Source organism: Terrapene carolina, unplaced genomic scaffold (genome assembly GCF_002925995.2).
Source record: "Terrapene carolina triunguis isolate 2854851 unplaced genomic scaffold, T_m_triunguis-2.0 Scaffold62, whole genome shotgun sequence".
Lineage (NCBI taxonomy): Eukaryota > Metazoa > Chordata > Testudines > Emydidae > Terrapene > Terrapene triunguis.
Genome location: NW_020664413.1, coordinates 61899271 through 61926466, shown reverse-complemented (window position 1 = coordinate 61926466; position 27196 = coordinate 61899271). Strand labels below are relative to the sequence as shown.

General features: G+C 39.5%; 2 protein-coding genes across 3 annotated transcripts in view; both read left to right on the top strand.

Moving 5' to 3' along the window:
- The window catches only part of ACADL (acyl-CoA dehydrogenase long chain), a 28303-nt gene extending 11369 nt beyond the window's left edge, over window positions 1–16934 (top strand). Inside the window, exons 3-11 of the mRNA XM_026647708.2 lie at window positions 644–781; window positions 1247–1411; window positions 2451–2517; window positions 4481–4645; window positions 4957–5058; window positions 7477–7590; window positions 10135–10262; window positions 12656–12742; window positions 16076–16934. Of these exons, the coding sequence (XP_026503493.1) occupies window positions 644–781; window positions 1247–1411; window positions 2451–2517; window positions 4481–4645; window positions 4957–5058; window positions 7477–7590; window positions 10135–10262; window positions 12656–12742; window positions 16076–16169 (1060 nt within the window). The 3' untranslated portion in view covers window positions 16170–16934. The remainder of the gene's footprint in view (window positions 1–643; window positions 782–1246; window positions 1412–2450; window positions 2518–4480; window positions 4646–4956; window positions 5059–7476; window positions 7591–10134; window positions 10263–12655; window positions 12743–16075) is intronic.
- A 9055-nt stretch (window positions 16935–25989) lies between these two features.
- The window catches only part of KANSL1L (KAT8 regulatory NSL complex subunit 1 like), a 92658-nt gene continuing 91451 nt past the window's right edge, over window positions 25990–27196 (top strand). For both annotated transcript variants that reach the window (XM_029910488.1, XM_029910487.1), the window contains exon 1: window positions 25990–27119. In XM_029910488.1, coding sequence (XP_029766348.1) covers window positions 26014–27119 — 1106 coding nt within the window. In that variant the 5' untranslated portion in view covers window positions 25990–26013. The remainder of the gene's footprint in view (window positions 27120–27196) is intronic.

Here is a 27196-nt window from a genome sequence, read left to right as displayed (position 1 = left end):
TGCATACACTTTACATCCATTTCAGTTGCAGCTGATAAAAGGCCTCCAAACTAGTCTGTGTGGCTGAAAAGATGAGCCTTGCACTGCATCCTGAAGGCCATCCAACTCTGGCTCTAGCAGACAGCCTGAGTGAGAAAGTTCCACAGATAGGGAATTTCTGCCATGAGTCTCTAATTCTCCTTCCGAGTTAAAATCTAAGGACTATCACCAGAAGCTCTTCTGCTGTCAATTTACCAAAGTACCACAAAAATCAACTCATCTTTGGTAGTGTTCACAAATTTATCAGGTATAAAAGTTAAGGAAATTGCAGGTTATACATTGGAAGCAGAAATTAGCTTTTTACCACCTACCATACTGCATGTAATTCTGTGGTGGCAACTTAATCATTAATGCATAGACTTGGAGACTACAGATCCTAAGTACGTTGCATGAGTCCAAGTTGCCTACCTCTCCCCAGCTGGCAAAATACACATGCCTGTTTTATGTTACCTCATGTGTTGTAGGTTGGTTTCTGAGACTGAAAGTCTTATTCTTAAGCACTGAAACTTGGTAGCAGATTTTATGGTGTAAAGCAGCAGCTGTGGCAAATCACAAATAGTAGGAGGGGAATTCCACTAACTTCTCGTTCCTGTATCATTTGCAGATGGGAGAAGGCTGGCCAGGTGAGCAGGGAGCTCTGGAAAAAAGCTGGACAACAGGGACTGCTCGGTGTCAATATATCGGAAAAACATGGTGGCATTGGAGGGGATCTGCTCTCTTCAGCAGTGGTCTGGGAAGAGCAGTAAGTACAAGACACTGCAGCAAGAATCAAATTTGTACCGTTATAAGATTGTATTTGTTCATCTGATTTCCTGATTCCTATTGTAAGGAGAGTGTGTTCACAGACAGTAATAGTCTTTTCCTTCCACAGAAGTGATAATTTAGACATGCATAAGTACCCCCTACTTTAGATATTTCAGATGATTTTTTTTTAAATAATAAATATCATAGTATTATATATTTAGGACTGCCGGGAGAGGAGGGGATATGTTCTCTTTAGACTGGTGGGTGATCCAATAGTCTGACAGTGAAAGTACATTCTATAAATAAATAAGAACATGGATGTAACAAGTTAAAATTGTGTGTGTCATTTTGACAGCTTTTAGTGTACATTTCTTTCAGTTTGGGTTCTCTGGTTTTAAAATTCAATAGATCAATCACTGTCACACTTTCTTCTAAAGTTTACTTTTATTCTTTTCTCTTCAAGGATGTATGTTAATTGTACTGGCCCAGGATTCAGCCTTCATTCAGATATTGTCATGCCCTACATCGCAAACTATGGCTCAAAAGATCAGATTGAACGGTTTATCCCTGAAATGTCTGCAGGCAAATGTATTGGCGCTATAGCCATGACAGAACCTGGGGCTGGCAGGTAAGCTGAAAAGGACAACAGATGGGCTTTACATACATGTTGCTTACCTCATCTCGCTGTGTAAAAACTCCGAGTTTCATAGTTACATGGCCATCTTACTGATTAGGCAGTAGCCCGGAATAGGTAGAACCACAGAAATAACCTTTAATTATAGATTGCTGTTTTACAGCTTTGTCATTTCCGGATGCCTGTTCCAAACCCATGATCTTGCCATCAGCCCTAGGACAAATAGGGTTTTGTATTTGTTTTAGATTCTGCATAAACTGCCACTAGCCTACTTGTTGCATGGACATTCTTTAATGTGAAATGTAATAACTCAGTAAAGGAGGCTTGACTTAGTCCATATAATGCTGTCTGAATTTGGCAAGAGGGCCTATTTCCTTGTCCCTGAATCCTGTATAGAATAGAGTTCTCTTTCCTGTACTCTCATTCATATAGTATAAGGGCAGACAGTAGGATTATTGGGTAGATTACTGATTCAGGATCATTCTCTTCAATCTGCTAAGCAGAGGGGAGTACAGTAGGGAGCTGCACCTTCTATACTGTCTCCCCACTGGTCCTAGAAACAGCAAAAGCCTCTCTGCTTGAGAACCATAAGCTGACCTCTAACTATATGTGGAGGGTGCCAAGCTGAGCGGCTGATACCTGCTTTCTGGGGCAGCCCTAAATTGATGGGCCATGTCGACATAAGATGCTGCTGAGCTAATAGATATTATTTGTGCACATGGTACTTCGGCTGTGAGCAGGTATGTCCCTTTGAAAGTGAAGTAGAACCATGTGCTGTACTGAAGATGCAGAGGTTCATCATTCATGTACATAACACACTTGTGGTTTCCATAATATTCTCTAGACCCTTTTTAATACATCCCTGAATCCTATTTTAGCTTTTGACTACTGTTGTCCATAGCACTATCCACAAGGAGTTGTAGGCTCTGTGCTCTTCATTATTTTATACTAGGATTATTTTTTAAATGTGAACTTCATGCCACTGCTGGATTGTTCTCTTAAATAACTTTCTTTTCTCGCCAATCAATTTTAGTGATTTGCAGGGTGTACGAACGTATGCAAAAAAGGATGGAAGTGATTGGATTCTCAATGGAAGTAAGGTATGTGAGCGGATGTGCTCTGACTTATGGTGCTTGGGTACTGAATACATCCAGTTAGTGAGAGAATTTACTTCATTCTACAGCTGCTTTCCCAGCTCTTAGTGTCTCTACCCCTTTGTTTTTCCTTTTCTATGAGTTACATCTTATAGAAGAATTCATGTTACCCAGCCATCCAGCTTGTGATGCTGACAATTTATGGGTCAATCAGCAGAGCAGACTCTTTTCTTTGAAGCTTTTATTGGAGAACAAAAAAGAAGCCCGATCATAAGATTTTGCTCTTTTTCTTGACTGGTAAAGTCCGCCTGCACAATATAGCCAAGGGCCAGATTGTTTCTCAGTTCAGTGGAGTTGGTAGCAGAATAGCCACCCTGCTATGCGTTCCCCTGTTGGTCAAGGGAAACAAACTAAAACCTTTACTCCTTTACTACTTCAACACAAAAATGGAATCTATCCAGTGACTGTATTGTTCAGTGTATGGGATAAATTCCATATTAGATGCCAACCACATATTGAGCCGCTATAAGGGTACCCATCTCATTTAACCCCTAATACAAAGAATTAAGAGGATTGAAGTAGGGGATTGTCATTCTAAAAACTTTTAAATGACACTGCTGTTAGTTGAAAACTTTTAAAACTAAAAACCTCTTAGAGTTACAGCTCTGTCCTGGTACTTGATTTTTTTGAGTATTGGGATGGTTGGTTTAGTAAAACTTTGTTTTAAAAACGATGAATCATAGGTGACCACGTGGTCTAGTGGTTAAAAAGAGAGACCAAGAGACTTCAATTCTGTTGCTACCTCTTCCACTAACTCTTTTTTTTACTTTGAGAAAATTTCTATGCCACCTTGGGCCTCAGTTTCCCTATTTGTAAAGTGATGGTGATGATTCTTGTCTGTCTGGGTAAAAATGCTTTGAAATCTTTGGATGAAAACACAAAGTTGTAATAGTATTTTGATTTCAGTATATTTCAAAGATTCTTCCTGCTGTCAATTGCCTATTACTTTTAGACTTTTAGGCATATTTATGGGCTAAATCTATATGTGTTTGCAGAGCCTAGTACAGTGGGGCCTTGTCCAGATTGGGGCTTTTGGTCACTGCAGTAATAAAATAATAAAACCGTAAGTGTTTATATGTATTTGTCCATAAGTATGTAAAAGATACTGTTTAGATAGATAAACTTAATAGTTGCATGCCTGAACCTAGGCAAGACAAGGCAGTTCAGTCATTTTTTTGGTTGGCATGGTTAGGAATCTGAATCTAATTTTTATACTTGGCATGTCTGTGTCTATATTCTGCCTGTCGTGTGATATCAGAATTTGACTTAAAACATACGATACAGTGAAGGCAACTGTACGTTTCCACCCACTGTAGCATGCAACAGTATTTCATACAATATTAAATATGAGTAGACAGCATATTGTACAGAATTATAGAGATTTGCTATAGTAATGGAGAATCTCCCAATGACTTTCCATTTTATACCTTGCCATTTTAACTTTTGGAAGAGGTCATCTGCATGTTAGTTGACATTCTTGTTCATAAAAGGAATCTTTATAATAGAGATGAGACTGAATTAAAAATCTGAATTTAAACTTTAGGAATATTCAGAATAAACAAATACAAATTTGGTTCCTTTTTTTAAAATCTGTCCTCTGTCTTTATAATGGGTTAGAGTCGACCAGAACCTCAGACCCCAACACCCTTTAACTTTGGGGTGATAGTTTGCAATCCAGATCCGAATTATGCCGCTTGAACCCATCTCTCCTTTATAGACTGTTCTGGAGCACTTTGGTTTTTTATGCATCTGGACTTTTTAAGCTTTTTGGACACTTACTTACAGCTTTAATCTTTTATATACTGTTTACTTGTAGAAGTGTGTGAAAGTTCGTGTACTACTACTTTATAATCTTCCTAGCTACCTGCCAGCTAACATGCAGCATTATTCCATCTTGGTTTTCTTACAGGTATTCATCACTAATGGCTGGATGAGTGATTTAGTGATTGTGGTTGCTGTTACAAACCGTGAGGCCCGCTCCCCTGCTCATGGGATCAGCCTTTTTCTGGTGGAGAATGGAATGAAAGGATTCATCAAAGGACGCAAGCTGGAAAAAATAGGCCTGAAAGCACAAGTAAGTCATATGAGCCTTACCATGTGATGGACTTTGAGGCAGTGTAAAAGGACTTGTTATTCCCTGGGGAACTTTCAGTAAAGATCAAATGTACCTGTAGTAATATTTCAGTTCATAGTTTTAACTGCAAGAGCAAGATATTCTAAATTAGACTGCAAGGGTGGGTTGCATTTGAGTGAAATTTATATTGAAAGCAAACAGCCTCCAATGAATATATGTAATTTGGGCTGTAGAAGTTAGGAACTGGATAAGAGGAAAATCTTTGGAAGAGAGAGTTTGACATCAGATATTTTATTTAAAACCATTTTTAGGACACAGCAGAGCTGTTTTTTGAGGATGTACGTTTGCCAGCCAGTGCCTTGCTTGGACAAGAGAACAAAGGGTTCTACTATTTGATGGCAGAGCTCCCTCAGGTAAGACTGACACAAACCCACACTGTGTGCAGGAAAAGCACAAAGACTTTATTTTGGTCTTTGCTTGGAACCGCCACCTGCAGTTTATGGATTATGGTGAGACGCCTCAGTTTCAGAGGTAGGATGCCTACAACCACAGTTTGCTGATACTTTTGTTTTTTAGTGGTAGGAATTCTGCACTGCAAATCAAAGTGAAGCATCTTGGAATATCAGTGAAATAGCTTGCAATCTAATAGTTTCTATTCAAATAATTTTATTATGATACCATGTTAGGGTACTATTTTAGTAAGGGACGGTATAATAATTGCTACAGAAAGGATATTACGTGTATCAAGTTTTCATACCCGATTTCAAGACCAGGTCTCTCGGTCAATAGCACTGGTGTGAAGAACACAAGATTAGAACAGAATTTAAAAATCGAATGCGACAAACAACTGTGGTATTATCTTAACACTTGTACACTAAGCTCAGTAGTTTTAAATATTCTCTTTTTTGCCCTCTATAAGCCTTTTCGTGCAGAGTTGACTTTTCTTTGCGCTAATGGCTAATGCAAAATGCACATCTGCAACTCTTCTACCAGTGGAAATATGTTATAGATCAGGGGTTCTCAAACTGGGGGTCAGGACCCCTCAGGGGGTCGTGAGGTTATTACATGGCGGGTCACGAGCTGTCAGCCTCTACCCCAAACCCCGCTTTGCCTCCACCATTTATAATGGTGTTAAATATATTTAAAAGTGTTTTTAATTTATAAGGGGGGTCGCACTCAGAGGCTTGCTATGTGAAAGGGGTCACCAGTACAAAAGTTTGAGAACCACTGTTAGATAAACTACTTTCTCAATCTATTTAATAAAAAACTGAAAAGTGGAAGCATTTTGTAGAGCCCAAAGTGGCTTGTCTTATTAGTAGAACTGAACATAGTTGACCAGTTAATGCAGGTTTGGAAGAGCAGAGGGGAAACTCAGATGCCAAAACCATGACTCTGCTTTGTCATAAAGCATAAACTATGACTTTATGGTTGCATCATCTAATAAAAATCATGTTTACTTAATTTTACACTATATGTTAAATATGCGACCTACTCTTTCACTGTGCAAATTCCATACATTTAGTTCTTTCAAAGAAAATATTTCAGTGGTTTGAAAAAACACAGAGCAGCAGTGCTCATGAGCACCCCTACAATAGTGAACCAGATTATTTACATGGTTAAGCAAAAAACAGTTCTGCAGGAAATGGATCTTAGTTTAAATCTTTTCATAGTTTATGAGAATGGGGAGAAAATTATAAACTTTTAAATGTATTTAGACCAGTGGTTCTCAAACTTTTTTTTTCACGGATCACTTGAAAATTGATGAGGGTCTCGGTGGACAACTTAATGATCTTTCCAAATGTTTTTTGTACCGTTAGCTAACTATTGTAAAGCGCTTTGGATAAAAGCGCTATATGGAAAAAAACCTTAAAAATTAACACTTTTTTGTTCTACAAATAAAAGCACACAACTCATATTTTAATATCAGTAGTCTTACCTTTCAAATGCGATGGATGTGCCCTCTCGTCCCTGCTGCGGCAGCCCCCGAGCTGGGGCTGGGAAGGAGGTGGGTCTCTCCTCCACCACAGAGCTGAGGCTGGGGGAAGGAGGGCTGTCTCTCCCCGGCAGCCGCAGCCCCGGAGCTGGGGAAAGTCACCTCTTTTTCTCTGGTTGCCGCAGCCCTGCACATTCCAAATTTCCCCACCCCCTCTTCTCACCCCACTGCCCCCGCCCACCTACCCCGTATTCCCCCCAAGGTCACCACCTCACCTTACATGTGCATCTTCTCCAGGGTCCAGGCACCTAATTAGTGGAGCCACGCCTGTGCGGCTCCACTAATTAGATGGGTGGTCCTTCATTCTTTTGTGTGCAGCTGCCCAAGCGTGCACCTTAGAGGGAACTATCTGTGGACCACCTGAATGGAGCTCGCAGACCACTGGTGGTCCACACACCACAGTTTGAGAACCTCTGATTTAGACAGTGTCCTTCTAAAACTTGTTTACGTTACTGTTTTATTTGAACTGAAAGATTAAAACCAAATTACTGAATAATCTGAGCCAAATTGTTTCCATTAAGTCAATAGGAGTATTACATTTCACTTTTAGATTTTTTTTCTTTATTTCTGTAGTCCTGTTTATGCAACTTTGGAATGCCACTAAGAACTTTTAAAATTGGGTCCCACCAAGACAATTGTGTTCATTAGAGTGACAATATTTTCAATTATGCAATATGTCTAGTTAAAAACTTAATGGAACAGAACAAAACTAACACTAACAGACATAACTAAACTTTTGTTTCCCAACCTGTGTTTGTATCTATGTTTGTGTAGAGAAATTTGAGATTAGTTGCATTGGATAAGAACTCTCAGATTCTTTATCACTTCTTTCTCCAAGGAAAGACTGTTGATTGCTGATATGGCACTTGCCAGCTGTGAATTCATGTTCGAAGAAACAAGAAACTATGTTAAACAAAGAAAAGCTTTTGGGAAAACAATTGCACATTTACAGGTGAGCTTAAACCAAGAAAAAGAGACAGAAATCCTTCTTTTTGTCTGTGTCTTTCTCAGTATAGATGCATGTAATATATGTAATTTTCATTTCACTAGAGGTGTTAGGCAAGCAAAACCACTGGACTGTTTTCAAAGGTTCTAAAGTTGGATTAGGAGCAAGTATCTGGAATGACTCCTCTTTCTCTCTCAGTCATATTTAATTTAAAACTGAACATGAGAAAGTGCTCTTGAGATAACATTGCTGCTGCTTCTTTCAGATTTGAAGTCAACAGTGCATTGCTGATCTGGTTTATGAATATATAGTGAAAATAGTTTTGTTTATAAAATTGCATTTTACTGTCTAAGGCTCTTATCCTACAGTGCATTGTCATGGATGGACCTCTGCAGGTGAGCCTAGTCCTATTGACTTGGGTGGACTTCCAGGCATGGGGGTCCAACTGTGCACAATGCATTGCAGGATCAGGGCCTACCTGAGATTGATACTATGCAAGTTTTTCACAGCAGGGAATTTGTTGTCTTAATGCCTGTGAAGTGGTAAGCAAATAATTATTTTATATAGTCTTCAGTTTTATGGATATTGTAAATGATTCCTCAGCTGCAAGGCAACTAAATGCACAAGTGACTCCACATAAGAAGTTATATATGGTCCACAGTGCATATTATTCTTGCTGCCATCAATGAGAGTTGGGTGTGAGTTTTGAGACTATTGCTAGTCTACTCCTTGTTCAGAATCATGAAAACAGGCTCTGCTTCTCACAGTATCTTTTTTTTTTTTAAATCAGGGTAACTTTTGTTAACCATATTCTAGTAAATACAGACTCTGGGATTCTACATGCTAATGTAGCAATTTTCAGAAGGTACTGCTTATTTTTTTCTTAATACAGGAGTGATCTTAAGAGTTTCAGTGTAAAAACCCTAGGTAGGGGGTTATTCTGATAACAATGTTAAACATTTAAAAAATGTTAAACATTTTAATGAGAACGTTGGCCAAGTTCCAGTGTTTGTGATGCATAGAAACGGGATGAATTATACAGGTTGGAGATTGGTAGCCTTTTTGTTAATTGAAATGTGCCCTTGAGCTCTAACTAAAAACATCAAGATTCCCAGTTTTGAGTCCTGATCCTTTTCCTGTTATGTCAAAGGCAGATCTACCATTGATTTCAGCAGGAGCAAGATTGGGCCCTTAGAAGTAAGACGTCTTAAGTATCAATTCATAAAATTTCCAGGTGTGATTTAGCATTTCCAATGTCTATACTTAGCACTATTGAAATACCTCTTTTAAAAAACTATAGTTTTAGTGCAGAGTTAGCTTTAAAGCAAGACAACCACTCTCCAATAAAGTATTTTTATCAAAACATTATGCACTCTGTGCTTTTCTGTGTTTCCTTTCATGGCTGATTGCTAAAATGTGTGTGGAATCAAAAGCTGACTGCTTTCTAATTCGCCTGATGTCTTGCCTAATTCATTTATTACAGGGTTTGAAATCAGTCTTTTATTTGTTTCTGTAGCTTGGATAAAGGAAATGATGAAGCCCACTGATACAGGAGTTTAAGAACTTGAGAAAAGACTTGTTGACTTGTATTTTTCATTCCCCCGGCCAGTGTAAGGACTACCACCACATAGTTGAGTTCTTGCCCAGTCTAGCTTTACGTAATGCTACAAGTGGGCTTCTTCTTTTTCCACAGTATAACAGATCTCAATGTTAGGAAACTTTCCCTGACAGCCAGTCTTAAACTTTCCTTTGTTCATTTGAATCCAGTTATTCCTACTCGTATCTCTTTGAACTTCTCTTCTCCCTCTGTGGTCTTGAATTTTAATTATTCTTTAATAAAAGATACTTGATAAATAAAAGTTTTTTGGATTGTGACATTATACCTTTAAAATAATTTTTGCATTTAAGAAAATAGTTAGTACTTTATGGAACTGCTAATAAACTAGGGAAATTACTGTATGCAGTATAGTTGTACTTGTCAATCCCAGGATATTAGAGAGACAAGGTGGGTGAGGAAGTTGGTCCAATAGAAGATATTACCCTCACCCACCTTGTCTCTCTCGGGAAATTACTAGCTGTTAAGAATAGAAACACATTTTTACCAGAAGGGGGAGCTCAAGTTGCTAAAACATTCAGTAAAGGGCTAATACTTGTACTATCTAGGAATTTATGAACTCAGACTTCTGTTATCTATTTATTTTTAAATAAGAAAAACACATGACTTTGAGTTAAAGACCAGAATTTATAGCTTTTCTTTGATTCACAGGTGCCTTGACTCTGAGCAAATCCTATTTGATTAGACTGGCAGAAATGTGAAATGTTAAAAGAAATGGAAATTAAATTGCTTTTTGTTTTATAGAACTCTAGCTCCTGTATTGGTGGTAGTCTTTACTGTGGTGGTGTTTCCTCCATGCACAACATTAGTTGTACCCCCCCAAAAAAGCATTTCCTTGCAAAGACCTTATTGGCATATTTTCCTTTCACTGGTTTGTTTTAAAATATTTCCTGATTTTTAAATACAAAACATTTTCCCCTTCCAACAAAACTCAGACTGTGCAACACAAGTTAGCGGAACTGAAAACTCAGATTTGCGTGGGCCGGACATTTGTGGACAGCTGTCTCCAGCTGCATGAGGAGAAACGTCTGGACTCCTCCACAGCTTCCATGGCAAAATACTGGTATGCATGTTAAAACAATTTGAAAATGTTCCTTGTATGAACTTTTCTGGACTCTAACATTAGAACGTTGAAGTAACCAACCCAAATGTTTAGCCCAAAAGGTAACATTATATATGATTAAACATTGTCTGCATCTAACGTCAGAATTTATTAGCCCAAACTACAGTGATGCATGTGGTATACATAGAGACTTACACTGAATATTGGTATCGGTTAATCAGATAATTTCAAAATTAGTTACTTAGTGTTGGCTTTTAGGAAAAAGGTCTCTTGAGCAAGGTGATCCAAATTCAACTTAATTAAATAGTTTCACTTGAGAATTATTTTATTGAGTTTTTGAAAAACATTTAATTATACAGCTGAAAAACTTTAAAAACCAAAGGTTGATCTTACTGGGATTCCCTTGCATAATATTTATAACATAGGAAATAAGTTTTGGATATTTTATTTGATAAATCCTGACATAAGAGCTAGGTATTTCAACCAACCGTTTTCTGAGAACTATCTGATTTCAGGAAGAAATAATTAGCTAGCTCTCTATTGCTGTTGCTGAGATTGAGCGATTCTTCCTTTCATAGTTCCATTTCTTAATTGGACAGAAAAAGCCCCAGGAACTTTTTTTGCAGTTATTTATTAACTTGCATTTAACCAGACAAAGTTAGACAAGTGGAAACATCTAAGGTAATACATTTGTCCCGGCGCCAGATTAAGTTAGCTGCAAAATTGGGGAAAAAATGAAGACTAGAAAGTGACACAACATTTGCAGAAAATGTACAAGTTTTAATCCTTAAAAAAAAAAAATTATACATAAAATGCCACGGGAATCCAGATAGAACATTTTACATTAAAAGGAAGGATTTTGATTGAGTGTTTCTTGGCAAGGATTATGTTGAAATACCTGGTACAGAAGCACAGGCATTCAGCTTTGTGGAGGAGGATATAACTAATGCCAGCGTAAATACTTTCATCAATTGATTTTTCCAAAGCAAGAAACTTGCAAAATCACCAACATTCCTATACCTATAATATTTAGTGGCCTTCTCCATATAGGTAATGGAATTTCTGTAACTTTTCCACAGAGCTTGAATAGGTTTAAAAATTGCTTTAACAGAGAAACTGCTTCTTTCTCTAGTACCAGTATACTGCACTTCATTTGATTATACAGTAGTTTATATTTCTTTCTTTCTTTCTTTCGTAAGATTTAACTGAAATTTACTATTTTTGAGGTAGATGCTTAGTTAAATGAGGTAATTTTTTGGAAAGCATTATACATCTTTACTGCTGATTTCTGTTGAAAGACATATAGGTTTTATTGTGATGATACAGTTACAGTATTTGAATTAATCTGAAAATCTATTTAGGATGGATAGTTTCATCAAGACATCATTTTAAGGTTAAATGTGGTATAATATAATTCAAGAGAAAACTTGGCAGTGGAGCATGCTTGAGAAGAGAGAATTTTATGTACTCTTAGGGCTGGTCCACACTACCCGCCTAATTCGGCGGGTAGAGGTCGATCTTCTGGGATCGATTTATCACGTCTCATCTGGACGCGATAGATCGATCCCAGAAGCGCTCCCCCGTCGACTGCGGAACTCCTGCTCGCCGAGAGGAGGAAGCGCTGTCGACGGGGGAGCCTGCCTGCGCCGCGTGGACCCGAAGTAAGTACTTTTAGTTCGATATAGGAAACGTCGACTTCAGCTACGCTATTCTCGTAGCTGAAGTTGCGTTTCCTATATCGATCCCCCGCCCCAGTGTGGACCAGCCCTTATATGAAAAGGAAATTAACTTGACTAATCATTTTTCATATTCTTTTTGCTATTGTTGAAGTTACTTGTTTGAAAAGTATTCTCTTCCATGACTTAGCTATTACCTTGGAGCATTTATTAGTCAGCATTTACATTAAAAAATGCAATATAGAGATTCTTAGCATTTAAAAAAAGGCATCACCAGATATTGGTGTACAGAGAGTATCTTAGTATGTTGCCAAAGGAAAAAGGCTGTAAACAAGAAACATTATGAAGGATTCAACAGGGGAAGAACACCCATTGTTTTAAAAAATAAATCTCTTTGATGATTGGCATATACAACATGAATAAGCGAAATGTAAACAAACTTGTCTGTATTTGAAAGCCCTCCTTTGTGAAAGTTCTATAAGAAAAGCCAAATTCTTGAATGTTAAAAGTTAAAACATTTGCCAATTACTGCTTCTTTCTGGTCCTTTTTATAAAAAGACCAAACTTCATCACAGTTCATCATGGTAATTCCTAACATTCTGGATATGGCTATTATATGTAAGAAAATTTGATAGTTAAATGTTTGTTTTACTTACTTACTTTATAGATTTAGTAGCATAATGCTTCAAAACCAAACTTCTGTTCTTGCCATTTTAGGACTTCTGATCTCCAAAACAGTGTGGCTACTCAGTGTGTACAACTCCATGGAGGATGCGGGTACATGTGGGAGTATCCAATTGCAAAGTAGGTGTAACATTTCAGTGCTGAATTATGAAAGATATACAGCAAAGTAAAATGCTGCATTTTCTTCATATGTATTTGTAAACTGGGAGAACCAATCACTACTAATACAAAGCAGTTTACCAATACATGTAAAGGAAATGCCAAGTTGTTTTTACTATTTCGCCTGTACAATCAATTAGTTAGGCAGCTTTTCCTCTGTTTGTGTCTTTCTCACAGCAAAAAGTAGAGAGAGTAATTTAAAAAAAAAAAAAAAGGCTCATAGCAAACCCCTCAAAAATGGCGGGACTTTAGGGCAGATAAATTGTCAGAAATTACTTCGGTTTTATTAAACTGACCTGATTTCAAGTTGTTGTCCCTTTAATAACATTTTACCCTGTTAATGCTGCTTCAAGGTAACTTTTTTCTCTTTAAAAAAAAGACAACAAGGAGACCGGTGGCATCTGAAGAGGTGCGGTTTTTTACCCACGAAAGCTTATGCCCAAATAAATCTGTTAGCCTTTAAGGTGCCACTGGTCTCCTTGTTGTCTTTTTGTGGATACAGACTAACACGGCTACCCCCTGATACTTTTTTCTCTTTATTATTGTGCATAGTAGCCTGTTCACATTTTGAAATGATTGTTCCATCCTTTGTGAGTAAATAGCAACTCTAAAGTACACTGAGCTCCATTATAATATCGGCATATCTAGCAACCCCTATGCAGGTTTGTAGGGCCCCTGTTGTTAATGTACTGGTAGTAACTATCTAAGTATGGATTTTTAAATGTTGCAGGGCTGTGGGAGTCTTACATTTTCCTGGATACTGAATTTTAAAATTACTTTCTGGGGAGAGTTGTGGTTGTGATGCTGTGTTTAGTGCTTCATGGAATGAAATTAGCAAGTATTCTTATCCATTTCCCTATGCTGCTGCCCAGACTATAGTATGCTCAGGAGCACAGCTCAGTCCCCAACCCACTGGGAGGGTAGGGAAAGGGGAACTGGATGGCTTGGGGATCAAGAGCCTTTCATTGTTGAGTTCAGTCACCAGTTCAAATGAAGCTGAAGTTAGTAGTGATTCAAAGCTATAGCCATCAGATAGCTGTTCAGTGGCCTGTGTGAAATGAATTGATAGTTTCAGTTCATTTCCTAGTGGGCAAATGTTCACCTCTCAGAAAGAACCCACCGCACAATTGGAAACCCTTTCAGCAGGGAATGGACTCAATGAGTATGGCACCTAAATTACTACTTTGGACCTAGAGATGGTCTCTTTCTCAGGGCACAGAGGCACACTAGTAAGTGTGGGCGAGCTTACAATTCGTATGTTGTACATGTGCTGTGTATAAATGAAGGGTTTCAGTCTCCAGCTCTGTTAATCGAGCACTAAATTAACTGAAAATGGGGAAGGGAGGAATTGATAAAAGAATTGGGAAAGGGTGAGCAAACACCAGCAGGTATTGCTTCTAGACTATAAAAGACATTATTTTGAATTAAAAAAGGATGGGGGGGGGCATAGAAAATAATAAAATAGAAATTTGCAAGGCAGCCTATGGAAAAGAAACATAGCAAATAAAGGGAAAAAATGTATAACCACAAGTGACAAGTTTGGGACAGTTCCCCAGAGATGTACAAGGTTTCAAATGTAAGCATGTTCTTACTCAGAGACTTGGCATAGTCAAGCAGCAACCATACATTGTTCTTATGAATCAAATTAAGGCATGTTACGCAGCAGGGGATTGCAGGGTAGCAGGTGATAACATTTGTGTCAGACATATTTCTAGAATTAATGTTATTTTCTCCAGAGTTTCTCTGCCCCAAAGACTAACTGCAAGTAAAGTGGATTTAAGATGTCCCGCCTCAAATTGTAAATTAGTCTTTATTAAGACCACCTTCATCAAAAGTCTTTAATCATATTGCCTCCAACTTACATGCAAAATGGAAGTTTGGCAGAGGATAGGACACTGTTTAGGTGGTTTGATTTATTTTATTTATATATTTCCATACTTTTTAATTTCCAGGATTTCTAATATCTGTTTGTACCTAGAATGAACTTTTTAAAGAAAACTACAATATTCAGTTTGTCTTGCCCCTTAAGTAATGTCTAGATATATACAAACTTAACTCCATCAGAGGACATTTTTTTCTGTGAAATCATTTACCACTATAAAAAGGAATGATAGGCCATTTTTAAAAGAGCAATTTGTATTGAAGTCACTTGTAATCTTTTCACAACATGAAACCTGGGCTCATTTTAACTGCCATGTTGTTATCAAGGCATATAGGTAGGGCCCTACCAAATTCACAGCCATGAAAAACACATCACGGAGGGTGAAATCTGTTTTTTTGTGTGCTTTTACCCTATACTATACAGACTTCAGGGGGGAGACCCGAGTTTCTCAAATTGGGGGCCCTGACCCAAAAGGGAGTTGCAGGGGGGTCACAAGGTTATTTTAGGGGAGTCACGGTATTGCCATCCTTACTTCTGCGCTGACTTCAGCGGTGGCAGCCGGAGAGTGGCGACTGCTTACTGAGGGCCCAGCTCTGAAGGCAGCAGGGCTCCCGGTCAGCAGCCACTGCTCTCCAGCTGCTCAGCTCTGAAGGCAGCGCTGCCGCCAGCAGCAGTACAGAAGTAAGGGTGGCAGTACCGCAACCCCCCTACAATAACCTTGTGACCCCCTCACAACTCCTTTTTGGGTCAGGACCCCTACAATTACAACGCTGTGAAATTTCAGATTTAAATAGCTGAAATCATGCAATTTACGATTTTTAAAATCCTATGACCATGAAATTGATCAAAATGGACAGTGAATTTGGTAGGGCCCTACATATAGGGTATCAGCAAGTATATTCAATTGTAATTTTTTTATTTATTAGTGAAAGTTTCTAGAATTTGACTTGTTGGATTTTGAACACTTCTATTGAGTAAAATTCTAATTTCCCTATTTCAATTTAAGAAACTCTGCCAAACTCATACGTGCTTCTGAGTCAAGTGTTTTTTTCTTCACTTAAACTTAGATTATAGTCACTTCACATGTTTTCTCTTCTCTACCAGAATAATACTGACAAACTGCAACATGAGAATTAAAGCCCAAGTTCCTTTATTTGGAATTTGATGAATCAAGTGATCACAACCTGAGCAACCCAGGATGATAATTGCATTATGCTTTTTGTTTTCTCATTAATAAAATATCTTGAAAGAGGGCTCTGAGTTATCACTGCAGACAGATCACACTTGAAATATGCTGGATCTTTAAAAAGAGATTTTCCCGTTTACTAAGAAATTGTTATTTCATATGGTTATTTTCAAGAAGTATCTCTTTTTCTAACCACTCACTCTGTCACTACTTCTCACTTTTTCAGAGCTTTTGTGGATTCTCGTGTCCAGCCAATCTATGGTGGAACCAATGAAATAATGAAAGAGCTCATTGCTAGAGACATTGTGATTGACAAGTAGGCACATGGCAACGCTGGAGACTGCTTCCTGAATCCTATCACAATTAATATGGTATTACATAAGGCACCAGAATGCAAGTAGAAAAAGTACTGTGTTTCCTTGAGGAAAAGGAACCATTGTTAAAAACTATTGTAGTTACAAACATCCCATTTTGTTACTGTAGTTTATCTGTGGTCTCTAATATTTAATGAATATTAACTTGTAACACTCTCTTTCCTGGTGGAAAACACTAGGACTAATTCTCTGAATGATTCAAAAAAGTCTGAGGCAAGAAGATCGTATGTATTGGTAGTGAAAAGTATGGTCACTTTGGAATGTTACAATTAACTTTAAATCTTTGAAACATAATGTCATTATATTAAATCGAGTCCTAACTGTTCAGAATTAAATCGTCAAAGAAACCACTTTCTTCTTCGAAAATAAACAACAACTGGGGTGTTTAAAAAAACAAAACAAAACACCAAAACCACAACTTCGGAACTACAGTGTTAAATGTAACTGTAGAACTTGGACCTATCACTCACTGCCAACCCGGTTTAATAATTTATCTGTTTGAGAATGTAATAGATTTTCCTCCTATAATCATCTGGCTTTTTGCATTGTATTCATCTATGATGATAACAAATGAGTGAGTGACTTTCATTTTTGAGCTTTATAATGACGTACAAAAATGTAATAAGCTTTACAATGAAACTCAATGTGCCTTATTTGAATATGTACTTATTTTGTATAAATAAGCTTAATAAAAATTTAAAATGCAAAATATCAATTTTCTGCATTACTTGAAAAATCAAAGTCAAATACTATAAAATAACTATTTGGAAGTGCCCTAGTAAAATCCATATTTTGATATGGTTTGTAAGAAAGGGCACACTTTAGTTCAGAGTAACACTTCCTTTGATTGTTGTTAATCTGTGTGAATACCTCTGTAAAAGGCCTATTGGCCAATTCTCAGTAAGTCTGCAGTCATCAGTTGGCGGTTTAGTATCTGAGTGGAGTGTGCTGCTAATACAGGCTTTTATAGCTTTTAAATATTTGCTTTTAATTAGCCTAATTACACATTTGGCTTAGCAAAAACCACAATTCTATAGTTGTGTAATTAGTGATTTGACTACTGTGCACTTTACAAATCTGTTATCTTTTAGAAATAAGCTGTGCTAGCATTATGGTTTCTATAATATGATTTAAAGGGACATTGCCACAAGTGGTAAGCTTACTGGCAGTTTCAGCAAGAGAAGTCAGGAACTGAATGGAGACTGATCAACCCATTTACCTTAGAGGTGAACTTGTCATATTAGGATTGAAAAACGTTGGGGCAGTAAGAAAAGCTTATGGCGGCTTCTGTTGGTGCTAAAATTACTGTTTGGATTAACAGATTTCTGTCTCTAGGGCTGTCAGTCACAACCATTGCATTAATTAAATTCTACAAGTGCTAAATTCATTCAGCATTAAAGGTGATGGACCAAAAACTTGACCAAATGGATAAACATGTACCTTATTACTTCCATCTTGATCACAGTGTGTATGTCCTGGCAATGTAGGTCTATTGAAAGTTGATAGGGCTGTATCAACACATACTTAAGTGAACTTGGAGACCTTAGCAGTTGCATTTGCACACACCCTACAATCCCTGCACTAGTGTTTCTAGGGAGATGCTATGGCAGCCAGTGTAAAGGATGCTGGGGTGCACGTTTGTTGCTCTCCTCTCCCCCCGTTTTAATGTTCCAGGAATGGAGAAACACAGCTGGAAGATTCCTGCAGGGGCTGTTGGAGGATGGGAGGAGGAATGAAGGGGGAAGAGATTCCAAGGGAACTTTCAACTACTGGGGGGGCAGGGGGGCACGTGAGCCTAGGTCCAGGCGCTGCTAAGTGGGCTCCCTCCACGTGGGTGCAGGTGCTGGGGTTATCCCTTCGCGGCCGCCGGAGGAGCTCAGGGGCACAGCTAGGCATGGAGCCCTGGAGCTCGCTCCCTCCCTCCCCAGACGTTCCACACGCCGCCTTCAGGGCACGCCCCCCTCCCCCGTTTTGCATAACCCCACCCATCCCGCCGCGGATTGGCCGGTTCTATCCCCGGCCGCGGCCCCGCCTCCGCCCGCCGCCTTGAGTTGGGAGCTGACTGTTAAACAGCGGCACAGATTGAGGAGAGCGCAGCCCGGGTGGGAGGCGGGCGGCGCCGCCGCCGCTGTGGAGAAGCCGACGAGCAGGCAAGTGTGCGTGTGGCTCCGGGGCCGGCGCGGGGACCTGAGGCGGGCACGGCCGCGGTGGCGGATCCCCAGACGGCCTCTTGGCAGCGGCTCCGAGAGGCGGTTGGTTCCCGCGGCCGCGCCACCCCCTCGCGCCCCAGGACCAGGCTCAGTGTTAAACGGCCAGAGCGGGCGGGCGAGGGCAGGCAGAGGCGGGTTGGGGGCGGGGCCTAGTGGTGGGGGCGGGGCTTTGGCGCTGAGGGGAGGTGGCGGGGCCTGGGCCGTGGGGGAGCTGGAATGTAGAGCGTATTCGAGCTGCCTCTGGGCCCCTCCCGCACGGCCTAGGCCACGCCCCTCCTCTCCCTTCAGTGTCTGGCGGGGCGGGGCCAAAGGACTGTCTGGTGGGGGCTGTGCCTGTGCGGGGCCAATGAGAAGAGCCTGTACGCTCTGGTGGGCGGGGCCGGTGCTGAGCTCAGGGGGCGGGGCCAGTCGGGTGAGGACAGACGGTCCGAGCCTGGCTGCCCTCGCCGGCACCTGCCCCCCCCCTCTTCCCCAGCTGGGAGTCGTGGCCTGCCCCCGGGAGGGGCGTCCAACAGCCGCCGACGCAGCGCGGGGGGGGTCGGGTCGCCTCCCGCAGCCCCGGCGGCTGGCCGGGCTCCGCGCCCGCAGGGGGCTGCCGCCTCCCTCCACACGTCCTGCAGGGAGCGATGGGGACAGGGGCGCCGTGGGGTTCCTCTGGGTGGGGGAAGCCACGAGCGGCCTGGAGCTGCTGCGTTGAAATACACGTCGCAAACGAGAAGGAAACCCCAGAACATAGCGGTGGGGGAAATGCGCTGGGGAGGTCGGGGCGCGATGCAACGCTGGGAGCCGGCGGGGCGGGGGGGATGTCTGGTTCTCTGCCCTGTACGTCGCCGTTGAACACACTCTCACTGTTTGCCATTTTATCCCCCGGGGAAATCTATTGCAGCCTGCCCACAGAGCCAGTGTGGAGCAATACAGGCCCCGCCACTGCGGAGGAAATTAAAAACCTGCCTCTCACGTTGGCCGATGGCTGGCTTTTCTTAGACAAAAACAAACAAACACATGCAGATTGATTCAATTACGGAACGTGTTTAAATGTAGCTTCTTGAAAACAGTGGTATCCCCATTTGGTCTGTAAAACTCAAACTATGTTTTGGATTCGAATGTGGAGTAATTCAGAGAGAGTGGAAAAAGAGAGTCACTTGTTTTTTGCAGGATACTTTACCAAGAAAAGTGTTTTTGAAGAGGGGAGCTGAATCTGTAAATGCCTTGAAGGGCTAAATTTGCTCTCTCTATATCTTCCTAAGTGCTGGAATTTACAGATGAGATAAAAATAAAACTGTTTAACATTACAAAATTCCAATTTTTCCATTAGGAAAATGCTAGTTAAAACATGAACTCTCTCAGATATGGGATAGAGTTGGATACAGTCAGATAAAAGAGAACTTATTTTAGACCATGTCAGGGGTGTAAATTAAAAATAACACCGTTTAGGAAATATATAGAGAAGGATGATGTACTCCTTCCTTAAAGGGATAGACACTATACTGAAAAATCACACGTCTGTCTGAAAAATCTTATCTAGTATAGTTACAGATAACACCTAAGATTAACTGAAATAAAGTAGAATTTTTTTCACTTGTTAGTCTGTTTGCTTTGTGCATTTCTTACTACTTTGATTATACAAGAAAAACATTGAAACTGCCTACATACAGAGCCAGTTTCCCTTTTAGTTTGTGTGGATCTTAGAAGAATGTGCACCTTGTAGTTTCCAGTGGTCTCTCTGTGCTATTCTGCTTTCCTCTGTGATTTGGCCCCTCCCTCCATGAATATTGTTCTTTCCTTGGCTGTTTTACTGCAGTTTCTGTCAAGGCCTTGGATGAGGTATTAATACATTGTCCTTGTATAAGTCTTTCCAGTCAGGGAACTCAGTGATCTACAAATATTAATTGTTATATAGCATAATAGATGTGCGTGATACTTCAAGTCTCCCAACAGTACAATGAAGAAGGTAGACATTGTTGCAGTGCATTGGTTTTCCAGTTGGGAAAATGGAAACACAAAGTTTGGGTCCACATTTTCAAAAGTACCCTTTGATTTTTTTTGATGCCCCTTTTGAGCCTAATTATCAGATTCTATTGCCTTGATCTGGAGGCTAGGGTACTCAGCACATCTCAGAATCAGGCCCAGACTATCACAAGTTATGTACCCAGAATTACAGATCATTTTTGAGGAGGAGTGGGGTAGTCTAAAACAGTGGATAGGGCACTGGAGTCGGACTCGAGAATCCTTGCAGATGTCTTGTGTGACCTTGAGCAAGTCATTTAATCTACCCTGTGGCTCAGTTCCTCATCTGTAAAACGGGAATGATGCTTCCCAATCTCACAGGGGTGTTTTAAGGGTAAAATCCATTAGTGAGTATGAAAGCACTCAGTTACTACAGTGAGGAACATACAGTTACCTATGTAGGTATGTAACTTGTCTATGGTCATATGTGGAGTCAGAAACAGTCCCCTGGACTAATCATTAGATTCTGCCTCCTATTAAAAGGTAAATATTTCATAATATTGACCAAAAAACTTCCATGAAACTCCTTGAACAATAAAACTGGAAAATGTATGATGTCCCTGAGAGAGCAAGCACATAAACATAGAAGACTGATCTATTCATCCTAAAGGCTCGTTCATCCCATTGGTCCGCATTGGGAACTCCCATGAATGTTAATAGAATTGCAAGTATAAAGTCTCCACGTGTTAAGAAGAGAATAAGCACTAAATTGGTCTTGTTTAAAAAACATTTTATGGAACCTCTTCAGAGGCTGACTGATTCAAAGGGATAATTGAAATAATCACATACAGTTTCTTTATGGAGCTTGTAATGCACTTAGAATTAAATAAAATATTTATATTAGAGACATATGTATAACATGTTGAGCCTTGAGTGATCCATTTAATACAAAAACACCCTACTTTTAGCATGATAGATTAAAAAAATCTATTATATTAAATGTTCTGTTACAAATAAATGATTAAATAAATACATTAAATATTAGAACATCTGAACTAACTGATAGAGGGGTGATACACGTTGAAATATTGGAATAACATATGCTCCTGGCTTCAGTATCATTGAGGAACAAGGGGAAAAATATTCTCCATTCACAGCTTTTAATAAGTTATGGATTTATCATGAATGAATAGTAATGAGTTCCAGTTGAAGTATGTCCTTTTTGATGTTTTGTGTAATTAAAACAGTGTGGGTGGTCTGTTGTAAATTGAGTTCCCTTTGTGTTCACAGAGAGACCACTGTAGGTGTATGTTTTTCAAAGATGAGTAATTTTTTGATGTAGAACTGCTGGAGAGTACATAATGCTTGAGTTCGCAGCTCCCCTGTATAGTACTGACTGCACAGTAATAGGTATATCTCCATATATTATATTATCTCATAGAACTGGAAGGGACCCTGAAAGGTCATTGAGTTCAGCCCCCTGCCTTCACTAGCAGGACCAAATACTGATTTTTTGTCCCAGATTCCTAAGTGGCCCCCTCAAAGATTGGACTCACAACCCTGGGTTTAGCAGGCCACTGCTCAAACCACTGAGCTATCCCTGAGGGTAAGAGCTGTTGGAAACAGAGACTCCCCACTTTGCCCTGTTTTTCAGAGTTACTAATAAAACAAAATCGTAAAATGTTTACATATTCATATAATAGCTGTGCTGCTTCTGAACAAAAAACAAAAGCTGCTGACCAGGATTATACCTTTTCTTTTAGATCAGTGTACAGTCCCAAGTGGTTAAGTGTGGACTTCTCTTTGCCCTTCGTAACTTTAACCAGGACATCCTGTTGGGCCAGCATCTCTTCAGTCATGGTTTCTGCAAACCCCTACTCCTTCAAGGAGTCCCAGTGATTAAGCGGCTAGTGCTTGAATTATGATTTTCGGGAACAGGTCTTAAGGACACTATCAACTTGAATTCTAGTCATTTCAAACGTATTAAATGTGGGTTTGGATATTACACCAGGCCCTACCGCCTGCAAACTTTTGTTTTTACAGTCTCATTTTCCTGTTTTTTTTAAATGTCTTCTCACTTTTAAAAATGCCAACTCATGTAGAAGAAACACTGTAAGTTTCTATACATTAAATACTGCCGATTTCAAAACGTAAATGAACTGAAAATATTTTTTTCTTTAATCTTTGTTATAACTTGAAGTGTTACTGGTAAATAAGATAGGTACAAAAGAGAGAAAAGAAGTTGTCAAGTTGATAGTGTCCCTTTAAGCAGGCTAGTTTGAGTCTAAAAATTTATAATTTGATTTCAAAATGTGGTAGGAAAGGTAGGAGTGCACAGATGGGGTTTACAGGACTCCATTGTGAATAGAAATTTTCTTTCATTTTAAAAAAATCAGTAAAACATTACTATTCAAAGGTTTTCCTGAAATGTGGAACAAAAGTCTGTGGAACTATGTAAGTTCATGAGAATCAGAAAGTGAAAGTAGCTATAAACAAAAGTGAAACTGACCAGACTGCTTACATTGCTTCTTCTGAGAAAAATACCCAAAATAAACCAATATCTTCCACAGGTAAAAGTAAATGGATTTTAAAAGTTCTTTATTTTTAATAATCCAAGATGGTGTTAGTAACCAACATGACATTTTACTTAAGTTTTGAATGCATCCCTTTAAACACATTTGAAAATAGAAAGCCAAGGGAGTCTCAAAGAGGGAGGTCAGGAATGGATTAGAAAAGTAAAGGAATAAGGAAAAGATGGGGAAAGAAAATAAGACAAAAGTGAGAGAGGAGTAGAAGATAAGTAGCATTTGGTGGGGTGTGGAGGAATTGAAGAACAGTGACTTTTAGGGGGATTGGAGAATAGTTTTTTAAAATGTTATTTTGTGTGTGTTTATAGTAGATGCAAGGGTGTGGCTCAAACGGGGCACTTACGCTGTATACAAAACTGAAATTCCTGGCTACATCTTACTGTGTAATTAAGGCTCTAGTGAGGATAAACATAGAGTCACTTTAAACACTAGTTGCTCTACTGTGCATATACGGTACTTTTGTTTCTTTAAACAAAAATTTTCTCCCACTCCTTTCTTTTCTTTTAAATCAGATTCTCAATGTCAAAAACCAACAGTTAAATGAAAGTTGAACTTCAAATAATTAAAAATAACTTGTTTGCTAGTCTAGTAGAATTTTTATTGCTCTAGTTTGGAAACCTAAAGTATTAGACAATGGAAAAATATCTTCAGAAAGTATTACCTTTGACAAGAAAGCTCTTTCCAGTGTAAGATTTCAGCCTTTTCATAAACATCATATTACAGTACTTGCTTCTTTGTGAGAAGCAAAGGGCTTGGCCATAGCAGTTTGCTTCCAATGAGGGTGGAGTGAAATTATTTTTACTACTTGATGCCAGAATGCAACAAAATACCCCAAACTTGTCAAAAGGAAAAATGGGCAGTTTCTGTGGAGCTCGAGACAGTTTTAATGAAGAACGTTTAGTCTTGTGGATGATGCTTTGTTTCAGTCCTATATCACTGACAAGGCTGTCTTTGTTTTCAATGCATGTTATGGAGAGATACTAAACTCTCCATAGTTATGGTTGGAAGTATACTGGTTTATAATTCTGACTCCACAAAAACAAAACAAATAACCTGAAAGGGTTATTGGACAAGGTGTCGATCAGCTTTGACAGTTTGAAAAATCTGGAGTTTTCTCCTTTGAAAATGATTTTCTACCATTTTTAACCACATTGTAACTCAAGCAGCTTGCTTCAGGAACTCCAAATCTGTGGGGTTTTTTGTTTTGTTTTTTGTTTTGTTTTTTTTTTACATTGTCCTCCATCAGGAGTATTACCTTCCGCTACTTTGGTCACGCTTGATGGATTAGTTTGAGTTTTCAGTGTTTTTTCCCAAACCTATGAAAAATTTTGAATTGTATTTGTTGGAATTTAGGGAGTTTGCAGCTCAGGTGGAAGGATGTGTTGTTTAAAGGGACATGATCAGTTTCAAACATCACATTTCTGTGTGAAAATTTTGTACTATGTTGTTCCAAATAGCACCTTAGAGTATATAGGTATATATGGATTTTTTTTTCAGTTTGTTTACTTTGTGCGTTTGATTGCTCTTTGTGTGTAGTCAGTTTCCCTGCTGTTTTATATGGGTATTTCACAGCAGTGGAGGAGGATATTTTATTTAGAAAAGGAAGATGTAATTATAAAACTGCACAAATCGGCAGGTTGGATTCAGGGGCAAGTATAGTAGCTGAAACTGCTTTAAACTTGCTGTATTAAATAGACTAGTTTTCAAGTTGACCATGTCCTTTTAAGAAATCCTCTGCTGAGAGCTCAAAGAAGGTCTAATGTGGGGACTCCCTTTGGGGCTCTAGTAAGCTTGTAAACTCTGTAGGAAGCCTGACTTCTGCCCCTGCTTTAACTTTTAGCACCTCCATCTACATCTTTTCCACTTATCACAGTTATTTCACATGCTTGTCAGGGAAAAAAACTAATCTCCCAAACCCCCAAATTAAAGGATATGTCCGACAATGTTATGATGGACTTAATGTTGTAAAGACTAATTACTTTTAAACATTTTAATGTTGTAGCTCTAAAAGAAGAATGTAGAGAAATCACATCTCAGCCCTTTACTAAAAATGTTGACAAGTCTGGAGATTCAGGGCCCAAATCACAGCCTGGATTCTGATTCAGTGCATCTCCCAGGCAGTCGCTTATAACAGGTGTTCTGTTGAGCCCCAGTCAGGATTTATAGCCACCCTCCTCAGGGGAGGGCAGTGGTTAGAGTGGACTAACAATAGGTGTAGACAACAGAATATCTCATTCTCCAAAGCTAAAGCTTGTATTTTAATATTTATTTATTTATTTATTCCTATGGTGGTAGCACCAAGGGCCCCCTGAACAGGGTCTCAATGTGTGAGGCAGTGTACAACCCCATATAAGAAGGAAGACAACAGGTGGAGACAACAAATAGATGGGAGGGAGCACAAAGGAACGGTGAGATGATTATGTGGCCCTTCAGACTTAAATTATGTGACAAGACCCAAGACTTAAGGAGAAGTGAGCTAGGCAATGGCTGTGAAGGCCAATGAAACTGAAGACAGTAGAGGGAGGCTAGTGGAGAAGGCATCCAATGGAACTCCTAAAAGAAGGGAATAAACTAGGACCACTGCCTTATAGTCACCTCGTCAACAAACCTATTGTTTCTCATGGGTTTTTTAACCTCCCTGCCACTGTCTTGTCTCAGCTTGCCCAAGTCCTCAAGCTGACCATAGACTCTCTCCTCCTAATCAGCACAACAGAGAAGCCCTGCTCCTGTGAACCTAAGGAGCTGGCCAGTTGGGAAGGTGCCCACAGTGAAGAACTTCTGCTGGAAGGGGAAGCCTTTTATTGCATTAGAAACAAGCCCTGTCCAATACTGAAAAACTGACCTTGTTTGGCTCTTTAGGGAATCCAGTCAGGCCCTGTCGGTCAGATGAATTTGCATTAGTTGGGTAGGTGTAAAGTGATTTTAAAAGAATAAAAAAAAATTACATTGAATGGTCTTTTATTTGTATATTGTAATTAAAAATTAGACAATTTATATATCCCCTGTTATTTTCAGGTTTGCTGTAAACTATCTACAATAGCTATAATGACACCAGCCCTCAGAGAGCCAGCAACAAAAGGTCATGGTATCCACTTGTCACCTTCTTTGTCCTCTAGAGCTATGGAGTCTGATACAACTTTGTGCATGGAAAATTCCAGAGCAGTCGAAGAGACGATAAAGGAGGATTCCATCACACAGATTACTTGCTCAGTCTTGGGGTTTCCCACTACTGAGCCCAACCTCAGTAATGATATCTTCAGTGTAAAACACTTTGGTTCTCCACAGTCTTCCAGACATTATCAGTCTGTCTTATTAATGAGCACAAATTCTCCATTAAACATAAAAAACAAAAACACTAAGCAAAGGAATTCAGAAGAGCACAAGTGCTCCCAGATGAGAAATCTACTACATAATGGTGCTACCACACAGGTCAGTCAGATTAATAATTCAGAACCTGAAGAGCAGGTCAGAGGGGAAACTTTATCGGAGACCATGACCCAGAGTTTGGCAGAAATGCAGAGACTGTTGGATTCAAATGTAACTGAATCCAATAATGTGGAAGAAATGCAGCTTACAAACTGTAAATGGTATCGGAAGAATGGCTTTTTGGATAAGGGTCTACTAGTACATGCTGAGACCAAAAAAAGGAATTTATTGCATCAAGTTGTGCATGAGCCTTTGAAAGCAATTGTGCGCTGCACCCCCACTAGTAAAGAAGAGGAGTTGAATGCTCGCTTACTTCAATGTGTCAGTAAGCAACAAGTTGTGCTCAGTCGAGCCAAAAGAGCTCAGAAACGTTTACAGATACTCCTGGCAAAGCATGTTGTCAAACACTGTGATCACCAGCTGAAATGCTTTGTGAAACATCAGCTCCAAAGAATGAAAGTTTTTCATGATTCAACCAGAGTTTTGGACAGTAGCTCCCTTGGATGCACTGAAATTCGGGCAGAAAACAGTATAACTAACTTGGAAAATAATTCAAATAAAGAAACACAGAATGGAGTTGGCATTGAACCTGGTGAAATCTGGGGTTTTGCACACTCTGCTACAGGGCTGCTGTCTCATGTGGAGAAAGATCTGGACTCTGATGCTACTTGCAGTAGCTCAGATGAAGATTGTGATGAACAGACTGTCAGAAAAACTGTGGAAGCGTAAGTGTTAAACTATTGCTAGACTTTTTATGTATTTATTTAACAGCTGTTACCAACCTAGAAATTGAAGGGCCTGG